At 38.6% G+C, this 10027-nt stretch overlaps 1 protein-coding gene across 2 annotated transcripts in view; it reads right to left on the bottom strand.

The window, feature by feature from the left end:
* Window positions 1–149: 149 nt before the first annotated feature.
* LOC148309749 (uncharacterized) overlaps window positions 150–10027 on the bottom strand; it is a 74704-nt gene continuing 64826 nt past the window's right edge. For both annotated transcript variants that reach the window (XM_088259594.1, XM_088259593.1), the window contains 2 exons: window positions 2690–6582; window positions 150–2128 (listed from right to left, as the gene is read on the bottom strand). In XM_088259594.1, the coding sequence (XP_088115720.1) occupies window positions 2066–2128; window positions 2690–6582 (3956 nt within the window). In that variant the 3' untranslated portion in view covers window positions 150–2065. The remainder of the gene's footprint in view (window positions 2129–2689; window positions 6583–10027) is intronic.

Genomic DNA, 10027 nt, shown 5'->3' with positions numbered 1-10027 from the left:
GTATGGTTTAAATTACCTTTATTGTTGATAATATTTATTTATATTTTTCGATGAACTCCATCGTAATATTTTTAGATACAATTCATTCAATAAAAATATTTGGTTTTACAATTTCCCTTTTTTTCAACTGGATCAGAGGAAAGCACTCCAAATGCGTCTCCTTTAATCTAGCCATTTCGTCACGTTGGGGAAACAAGGTTCTATGTGGATTCCTTATAGTTTTGAGATATGAACGGTTGAACATTTAGATAATGTTCTAATATTCTAAATAAATTATTATTTATTATTTTTAAAATATGATTAAATCAAACCAAAAAGCAAATTTAATGCAACTTTTTTTAGAAAAATTGGAATCGTAAATAATTTTTAAGTAAAAAAAGTTTAGATAGAATTTTGTTACCTTGAGATTTTTCAAAATTATTCTAATAATACAATGCAACAACATTCTATCACAAATAAAACTTTGTTGCAGTCACTTAGATAACCAAAATATTTATTTTAATTTGTTTTTAATTTAATTAATTTGTTAGTTTGGCGGTCCACAAAACTCAGCAATTCCGCCATCTCGAATATTATACATATATATGTAGTATGAAATTAGTCGATATAGAACCATGTTTCTCTGAATGATATTACATAATAAGAGATAGAAGTTTGTTTCCCTTTGAATTTCTGACGATTAATTTGGTTTTTTGTTGTAATTTTTATACAGATAGAACCAAAATTTAAATCTGAATAGAGTTAAATGAAAAAATACCTAATTTTGTTAGATGGAACCTTGTTTCCCCAACACGACGATTTGTTACTCTCTTTTGGCTGGCAACTGTCGATATACGTTACATTAAATACCAACATATTTGTTTTGACAACACCGACTGTTGAAAAACTAATTTATAATAATGGTAAAAAACATTTCTCCCAGATACAGGTATACATGTATACAATATACAGAACAGTTTTCTGAACGGAACTAATCAGGTGCAATTTTAATGTAAAATCCATATGCATATTCTCAATAAGTCAAGCACAAACTTTAGAGTGTAAGAAGAAATATAACATGGTTTGTACCGACTGCGCCATGGCAAATCTAATACTATTCGTAACATTGATTTATCTTCTCTAACAAAACAAGACAATGGTTAAATTATTGTCATTTTATTTTATAAAAATGATATTATCAAACTGTGTCAATACAAATACACATACATAATAATATTAACATGTAATTTGGACAGTTACCTAATTATATCATTAGGTACAATGTCAAATGTTCAGGAGAGAGAAGTATTTCCTTGTCAACATTTAGAAACATTTTTTCTTAAATAAAATTTTAAAAAAAACATTAGTCCCTCCTGAATGTTTCAAATTTTGGTTTTAAGATTTTCAATATGTTGCGCACAAAAAAAACATTTCATTGACATTGTCAATTAACAAAGTAGAGATTTTATTTTATATAAATAATGTGTACATAATAATGTGTACCTTTTTGAAAAAATCAAAAAATGTAATATAAATAAATTTTATTTTATAAAATAATTAAATATTTACAAACACAACTAAAATTACCATCATATATTATAAAATGAAATTACTGAACAATAACCAAATTCGCATATCGACAGAAGAAATAAAAAAAAATGTATAAGCAACAATGGTAAAATATGATACATTTATAAAAATGCTCTTATAAGGTTTTTATTCAATGCCAAAATGGTAAGAATTTTCCAGACGTTACATTTTTAGAGTGACTGTGGTTTGTAGATTTTCAGCTAGCTGCATTATTGTTCCCTATTTCTTCTAGAATACAGCCGGCAATAATAATAATAATAATAAATTTGAATAACTTATATAGCGCCATTTTCGTAAAAAAAATACCTCAAGGGCAATGCCTATATATATCTATATCCGTATTGTGGGAAAATGATGTTACCGATAAAATATAATGTTAAATTCATCGCTACTTCAGTTATCTACATATGGCATTCAGGATTGGTCCACTGATTCCATACGAGCACATCAGCTTTGTAAATTTGAAATGTTAACTCGGTGGACTAGTGGTAGGAGACTATAGATGAAACAGGGTAGCAGCTTTAGCGGCTTGCTCTGGATATCCTGACATTGAAGATGGCTAGAAAAAAATTGTAAATTACAATAGTAAAATTGCTATAATAATTTAATAAAAATCAATAATAATTTATGGAAAGTTAATCCCGATATGTATTGTTTAGTGCAGTGGCATAAAGACAGATTTATGTAAAATTGTGGGACCATGTTGAACTTCATTTAGTCACATGAGAGTGAAGTCGAAACAGAACATTTTTCTCCTCTCTTTTAATCATCAATTGCTAATTTTATATACTACCGCCTGAAAAATGACCGGTTTCGGAATCCCCTAAATATAGATTCAAGTAAACTTGCTTATAATGTTGCAATATTCCAAAAGAGAGAGAAAGAAGTAAAGGAAATCACAATGGGAACTATTTTTCAAGGCAGGCTTGAAGTTAAATTCTATTGGTAATTTATTAAAACACTAATAAAATATAGAATCGTTAGAACGCTGTGCTCATTTCAAACTTTTGGATAAAAAGAGATCGTAACTATTTAAGAAAAAAAATCCCATATTTTGATTGCCCGCATTGAGATATTTATTCTTAGATTTTAAAAATATGTGTTACAATTAGTTACTAACCTTATTAATCTCGGGAAATATAGTACTCAGATTGAAATTCGTCAGACTGCTGCTGTGGCTGGGGGATGGTGGTTTGAGGGGGGGAGGGGGGGCGCCGCGGTACCCCGGAGGAGCCCCTTGTCCCGAGAGGCCGGGAGGGCCCTGCAGCCCGGGGGGGCCCTGCAGCCCGGGGGGGCCCTGCTGCCCGGGGGGACCCTGCTGCCCGGGGGGACCCTGCTGCCCGGGGTACGGGTGCATCTGGCTCGATGAAAAATATCCGAAAAATGAGTCATCCATCATCGTGTTGGACACTGAACCCGTCACTTTATCTTGAGAATAATTATCCATGTAACAAGTTTTGCTCTTTTTCTGTCTTTTATTAGGGATAGATTCCTTCTTGCAATTGTCCATTTTGTGTTTGGCCGGAGCTTCTTTGGGTGGAAACGCTACTTTGTTATTGAAAGAATACTTGGGGACTTCCATTTGAGGTTTCGTTCTGCAGTGATCCAGTTTGGGGTTGAAGAACTCAGTTTCAGCCGGAGTGGAAAAGTCACCCATCTCCGGTTGGTAGAGGTTGTTGGAGTAGGCGGAGGAGTTGGCGGCCGAGTACACGGGTGGGTTGGAAGCGGGATACAGAGGCGGGTTGGCCACGCAATGGGGAGGGTAACTCGCGCCCGTGTTACTTTGATTTTGCTTAAAATTATCATACTGAATCGGTTGTCCCGACATATTCTGATTGTTCCCGACTATGTTTGCCGAAATACACAAATTGGAAGCGTCGTAATACTTCAAATTATGAGAGATCATCTTTTGCCTCCTATTATTTTGGTACTGAGAGTCAGTAGACTGTAGCAGAGCTTCGGTAGAGTAATTATTTTTATTGATAATTTTATTGACTTCTAGCTTATTGTCGAAATTGGTTTCCTTGGTCTGCGCGGGAATATAATGGTCCGAAGCTTGCTGCTGGTACGGGTACATGTCCGCGGAGAAGAACGGCATTGACTCGGCGTGGTTCATATCGTAAGAGCGGACAGGAGCCGCACTGTTGGAATCCACACCCCTGTTCCAGGTATCCGCTTCTGAACTTTTCTTCTGATTGCAAGGAAACGGAGTTTTGGTTAATCCTGAATTTTCTATCCCGACCGTATTTTCTTTTCGTCTATCCATGAGTTGGCTCACCGAGAGGAAAGTGCCGGGATAGTTGGAAAGATTCGTATCCGTATTATGCGACGTAGGAACTTTAGCCTTAGCGGTTATATTGTATTTACGTTCTTTTCCCCCGGAATCTGTTTGTTCGGAAAATAAGTGATGGTAGGACTGTTTGGGGTCCCCCATCCCGAGGGCGAGGTCTCCCAGCAGCGTGGGCAGGCTGCCCGGGAGGCCGCAGCCCCCGGGACCCGGCGCCCCTTCAGAGACTGCCCCTTTGGACGGAGACCAGGAAAATTGGCCCTCTTCACTTACCGCCTGCGGTACGTAATAAAAGGGGGGGTCATACAGATCCGTCTTCTTGGAGGTCAGGGAGGGAGCGGCGCTCGCCGTAGAAGTTAAAGAGTGCGGAACGGAGAAATGACAAGTATCCGACATTACCGTGTTTTTCATATTTCTATTGTAGTTGACCGGGAACAATTCCTGACCTTGTCCAGAATGTGCCTCCGAAGTCATCCAGTTGACGGGTCCTTTGTGAGAAGAATATTCTTTATTGGAGACTTTATTATCTTGCAAAGTGAACTTGGGATCTTTATTAATAAATTTCGAGACGTGTTTAGAAGTTTTCACTTCCGAAGTATTATTTGATTTGACTCCTGAACACTTTGATCTATCGGGAAAGCGAAATTTAGGCTCCGATTGCACTTCGTTCGCAAAAGGTAGCAACGGAGCGGCAATCTTTTTACTAGAATCCGGCTTCTGTATTCCGATATCAAAAATATTTTTGTCATCTTCCGGCCAGAGATTGTAACTTTGCGTGTAAATATTTGAACTGACTTCGGAGAAGAAGGAATTAGCGGAAGGTTTAGGTTTTGCACCGCTGTTGGAAGTACCGCATGATATACTAAAATTAGTATTAGTTATATCTGTGGTGAAAGGATTGAACGTATTACACGATGTATACATATTAGATGTGTTGGGAGCGGGGAACGTGAAAGGAATATCCAGGGACTTGTTGACCGAGGGGTACTCGGACACCACGGGAGGGAAACTCAACTTGGAGGGAACCTCGGATTTACAGGTGCCGGAAGCATTACCCAGGAACGGGGAGCCCGAGTACATGGTGAGGTTTTCCCCGCCGCTGTAACTGCTGGAAGGCACATTATTGCCAAAGACAAGAGGAAATGAATTATCTCCGGGTGGTATCTTACTTTTGATATTTGTAGGATTTTTATTTGGTGTACATTTTTTTGAGTTCTCAGATAATCCTTTGGACTTGAGGTCTTTAGTATTATTCATGACAGATTCATGTTCATAACTGAACATCGACTCTGACAAACAATAACCGTTACCGGCAGAAATAGGTTTAGTGGGGGGAAATCCAATTTGGAAATCCGAGTATATGCATGCGGAAGCGATAGACAATGCGGGTTCACTCTGCTTGTACGTAGAATTCTCGGGAACATTATCCCTCCTAAACTGTTGGTTTCTCGAACACAATTCGTTACTTTGAGCGGAATATCGCGTAGATTTCATTTTGTCGGGTAGATCTGCGCCCGGCTTTGGCTGAAAATCACCTAAGGAGTTTGCGGACTGAGAAAAAGCGGGTAAGCTGGAACCGGAGTTGTTGGGTTCTTTCGGTAAGAAGAAATTGGAAAAATGATCCATGGAGCAAATATTGGGGGTCTGCAGGTTCTCATTGAGCGGAGTGTCGGGGCGCGCGCCCGAGCAGACGAGCGGGAAGGCCAGCAGGAAGGCGGCGGTGGGGGAGGAGGGCAGCGGGGAGGCCGGCGCGGCGCTGCCCCCCTCGCCCCACACCCGCAGCAGCTCCTCGGGGTCGCCCAGGCGACACGAGGACATGCCCACTAGGCTGTTTGCAGAGTTCGGAACTGGTTTTGCACTTTCTTCCGATTCTTTATCATCGTGTTTCCTCTTAGTGGAGTTATTGCCCAGAGTTTCCGGGTCATTATTCCTTTTGGTTTGCGCATCGTTCGATTCGGGAATCATAATGTCCATTTTCTTCATAGTGTCTATTGAGCCAACTTTGGGGTCACTCTGAACAGTTGTAAATTTACGCGTCTCGACAACTTTAGAGTCTGTACACTTCGGATTGTCTATCTCTTTAATCGGCAAAATCTTTTCAGCGGAAGGAAGTGGGCTTTCGGAAGAGATACTCGGTATAATACACTTGACGAGAGTGTCCATATTTTGAGTTGCATTCCTAACCTGCCCGACATCGCCGATGGATATTTTTGCGTCAGTTAAACCGTTATTCTTACTTAGAGCCTCGGGTTGTGTTTTTAATGCGCTCGTTTCGCTTAAATTTTTCTCACAAACCGTTTTCTTGTTTTCTTCGACAGTTTGAATATTCGACGGCTTATTAAGTACGGAAGTGTGAATAGAATGTTGTACGTCGGATTTCTTTGAATTATTTTTGCTATCGTCGGAAGCTATTTTACTTTGTAAATGTAAATTAGATTTGGTAATAATGTCCAACGCTTTCATACGACGTTTCGTCACTTTCGGAAGAGTTAACATCTTTTGTCGTTTTTTCTCTCGTACGGTGGAAAGATTGGTGGAGAATGCGGAGATAGGAACATTGTTGACCATCGTAGTCTTGGTGACGCCGAAGCCCGGGTTGTCTGCCTTGAGGGGGGCGGGGCGCTGCAGCAGGAACACGGCGGCCGGGGGGGCCGGCGGCAGCAGGGGCAGGGGGAGCGGGAGGGGCAGCAGACCCCCGCCCACGACCACGGGACCGCGGACCCACACTGGAAATACAAATAGCGGCGCTCTATTTATCACAACCGTATTTTGAAATCCAATATGACAACATTTAGACGATTTGAGAAAATCTTTTAAACAAAATTAAATTATCAAAAAAATTCATAATTATTGTTTTTATAATGTACACAATTAATACGGTTGAGGCGAATCGAGTAATTGTCAAAAAACTGGAAACAATTTGGGAGAAACTCGGAAATAAAAGTACTTAATATCGTGGGTATACTGGCAAAAAACGATAACTCGAAAATATGAAATTTTGGCTTAATGATGCATATCATAAAGTTTTCAACGTTCTTTAAACTGAAAAAATACACTACGTAGTTTAAAAAGTCATATTTATGTGGTTTGAAAAGTAAATTCAACTTTAAGTTTGATAGCGGGTATTTTTTGCAGGCTAAAAGCTTTAAAAAACAGGGATTTAAGAGATAACGTTTCTGGCGAGTATACCATGATATATAAGAAAGGATATCAGTAGCTAATGTATCGATCCAATTTTAAAACTAGTTCATAATGTGATAAAATTCGTAGAAAAATCACAATCTAGAACCGACATTTGATTTCTACGAATTTAACGATGGACCAGTTTTAATATGGTTCGAGAGTAGATACTAAAATCGAGGCCCAAGTCCCGAGCAAAAGGTTAACCTTCCCCTCCCGGCGATATGTATTTACTACAACTCCACCTTTCAAATGAGAATATCAATATAAAATATATAGATACAGGGCTCAGAAAAACTCGGGAATAAAATCACCAATATACAAACGTTTCTATGTGTGCGCGTGTGGCGTGCTTTGTAGGTATATGCGCATGTTATAACGTGTGTGTTTGCTCCGCCAGCCGCCAGAGCTAACATGACAAAATTGTTACATTTCAACTTCAGCTATGGCTGATAAAAGCAACATTTAGGAATGTTCACATTTTTCCCGTTTTTAAACGACATTTTCATATGGCGTACAAAATACATATCACCGGTGCACGCGGAAGTTTTTAGCACCATAAGGAAAGGGATAATTGTTTATTGCTAACACCCTCGAGCCTGTTAACTAATGTTAACAGGATAGTAATCTAAACCTGCCGGCTTGCCGCGACTGCATAGTTGATTTGCCAGCCATCTGTAGAATTTGGATTTTACACTTGACCTATCAGCAAAAAGCAAGTGCAGCATAACTCGATATTAACCCGTAAGCTGCGCATCGTATCTATTGTCGTTTTTTATAAAAGTACCGTTGACTGCGCATCGCATGCATAGTCGTTTTTCAATTTTACGTACTTATATCAACACCTATGGATAATTTTTTGCACTCAAATTTGGTTTGAGGCATGGATGAATTAGTTCTCTTTGATTTAGTGTTATAAAATATCAAAATTATTTTAATTTAGTGTCAACTTTGTCGTGAATACTTCCGGTCGTTCCGTGTTCGTCGCGTGCTCTCAGTATCGTATAGTATGTTCAATCGGTTTAGGCGATCTAAATTATTATTTACTATTTTAATCATTATTATATTTAATAACTGTTTGCAACTAGAAGGATATTGTAATTAACTAACAAGTGACTATGTAACACAGTGTTTTGTGATATTTTTGTACTATTTATTTATTTTGTTTATTATCATGCGGTGCTTCGAATACTGGAAGCATTTGTTTTTGTCATAACTTTTATAGTCATAAATATGTCTCTACCTAATTAAAATTTATACGGCAATGATGAAAATATCACGTTTTTGCAATGAATAACGATTCAGAAAGCAAAAATGGTGAAAGCGACCAAGACCAAAAGTGCGAGAAAAGGAATAAAGTCCCACGATTTTGGTGTCCCACTCCAAAATGCGTTTTTGTCCTGATCCCTGCATTGAAGATTTTCACACAATTTCCAAATGTTAATAATGTCCGTTTTATAATATAAACTTCAATTTAATATATTTTTCTCAATTTCATTTTAATTTACATTTATTTTTTAATATCACGCATTTAAAAAAAACTGCACGCACGCAACGAATAGACTATACCGCAGCCACGTCTTCTATACGGCCGCCAAATTTTCTGCCGCAAGTCTGTTAATGTTAATATTTTTGTGTAAATACACTATAAAAACATATGTAATAAGTAAAGTGGATTGTGTACTGTGAACCATCTATAATGGATATCCGAATGACTTCCGAAAGTTTCACTATAAAAAATAGGCAAAAATATGCTTTTTTTGTCAAAAATATTGTAATGTAAAATAATCCAACACAGGATGGAAAAGATGACAGTCGTAATTGAGCAGCTTAGAGGTTAAACTGCATCTCCAGATTAAGTGAATACTCATTGCCATTAGTGGATTGTGTACTGTGAACCATCTATAATGGATATCCGAATGACTTCCGAAAGTTTCACTATAAAAAATAGGCAAAAATATGCTTTTTTTGTCAAAAATATTGTAATGTAAAATAATCCAACACAGGATGGAAAAGATGACAGTCGTAATTGAGCAGCTTAGAGGTTAAACTGCATCTCCAGATTAAGTGAATACTCATTGCCAACAGTGTAACTCTAAACCTAACTGCAAATTGCAAAATGAATTCAAGATTTTCAATTGAGCTGGGTATTTGTGCTTTCACATCTACCTTCCCTTACTATCTTACTGGCAGACATCAACCTTCTCATCTACCTTCCCTTACTATCTTACTGGCAGACATCTACCTTCACACCAACTTCCCCTGACTATCTTACTGGCAGACATCTACCTTCTCATCTACCTTCCCTTACTATCTTACTGGCAGACATCTACCTTCACACCAACTTCCCCTGACTATCTTACTGGCAGACATCAACCTTCTCATCTACCTTCCCTTACTATCTTACTGGCAGACATCTACCTTCACACCAACTTCCCCTGACTATCTTACTGGCAGACATCTACCTTCTCATCTACCTTCCCTTACTATCTTACTGGCAGACATCTACCTTCACACCAACTTCCCCGGACTATCTTACTGGCAGACATCAACCTTCTCATCTACCTTCCCTTACTATCTTACTGGCAGACATCTACCTTCACACCAACTTCCCCTGACTATCTTACTGGCAGACATCTACCTTCCCTTACTATCTTACTGGCAGACATCAACCTTCTCATCTACCTTCCCTTACTATCTTACTGGCAGACATCAACCTTCTCATCTACCTTCCCTTACTATATCTTACTGGCAGACATCTACCTTCACACCAACTTCCCCTGACTATCTTACTGGCAGACATCTACCTTCTCATCTACCTTCCCTTACTATCTTACTGGCAGACATCTACCTTCACACCAACTTCCCCTGACTATCTTACTGGCAGACATCTACCTTCTCATCTACCTTCCCTTACTATCTTACTGGCAGACATCTACCTTCACACCAACTTCCCCTGACTATCTTACTGGCAGACATCTACCTTCTCAT

This window comes from Brachycentrus maculatus, unplaced genomic scaffold, assembly GCF_059751285.1.
Source record: "Brachycentrus maculatus isolate JH-2025_06_01 unplaced genomic scaffold, ASM5975128v1 h1tg000118l, whole genome shotgun sequence".
NCBI classification, from domain to species: Eukaryota; Metazoa; Arthropoda; class Insecta; order Trichoptera; family Brachycentridae; genus Brachycentrus; species Brachycentrus maculatus.
The sequence above is the reverse complement of the archived record's forward strand: the minus strand, read 5'-3'. Positions and strand labels throughout refer to the sequence as shown.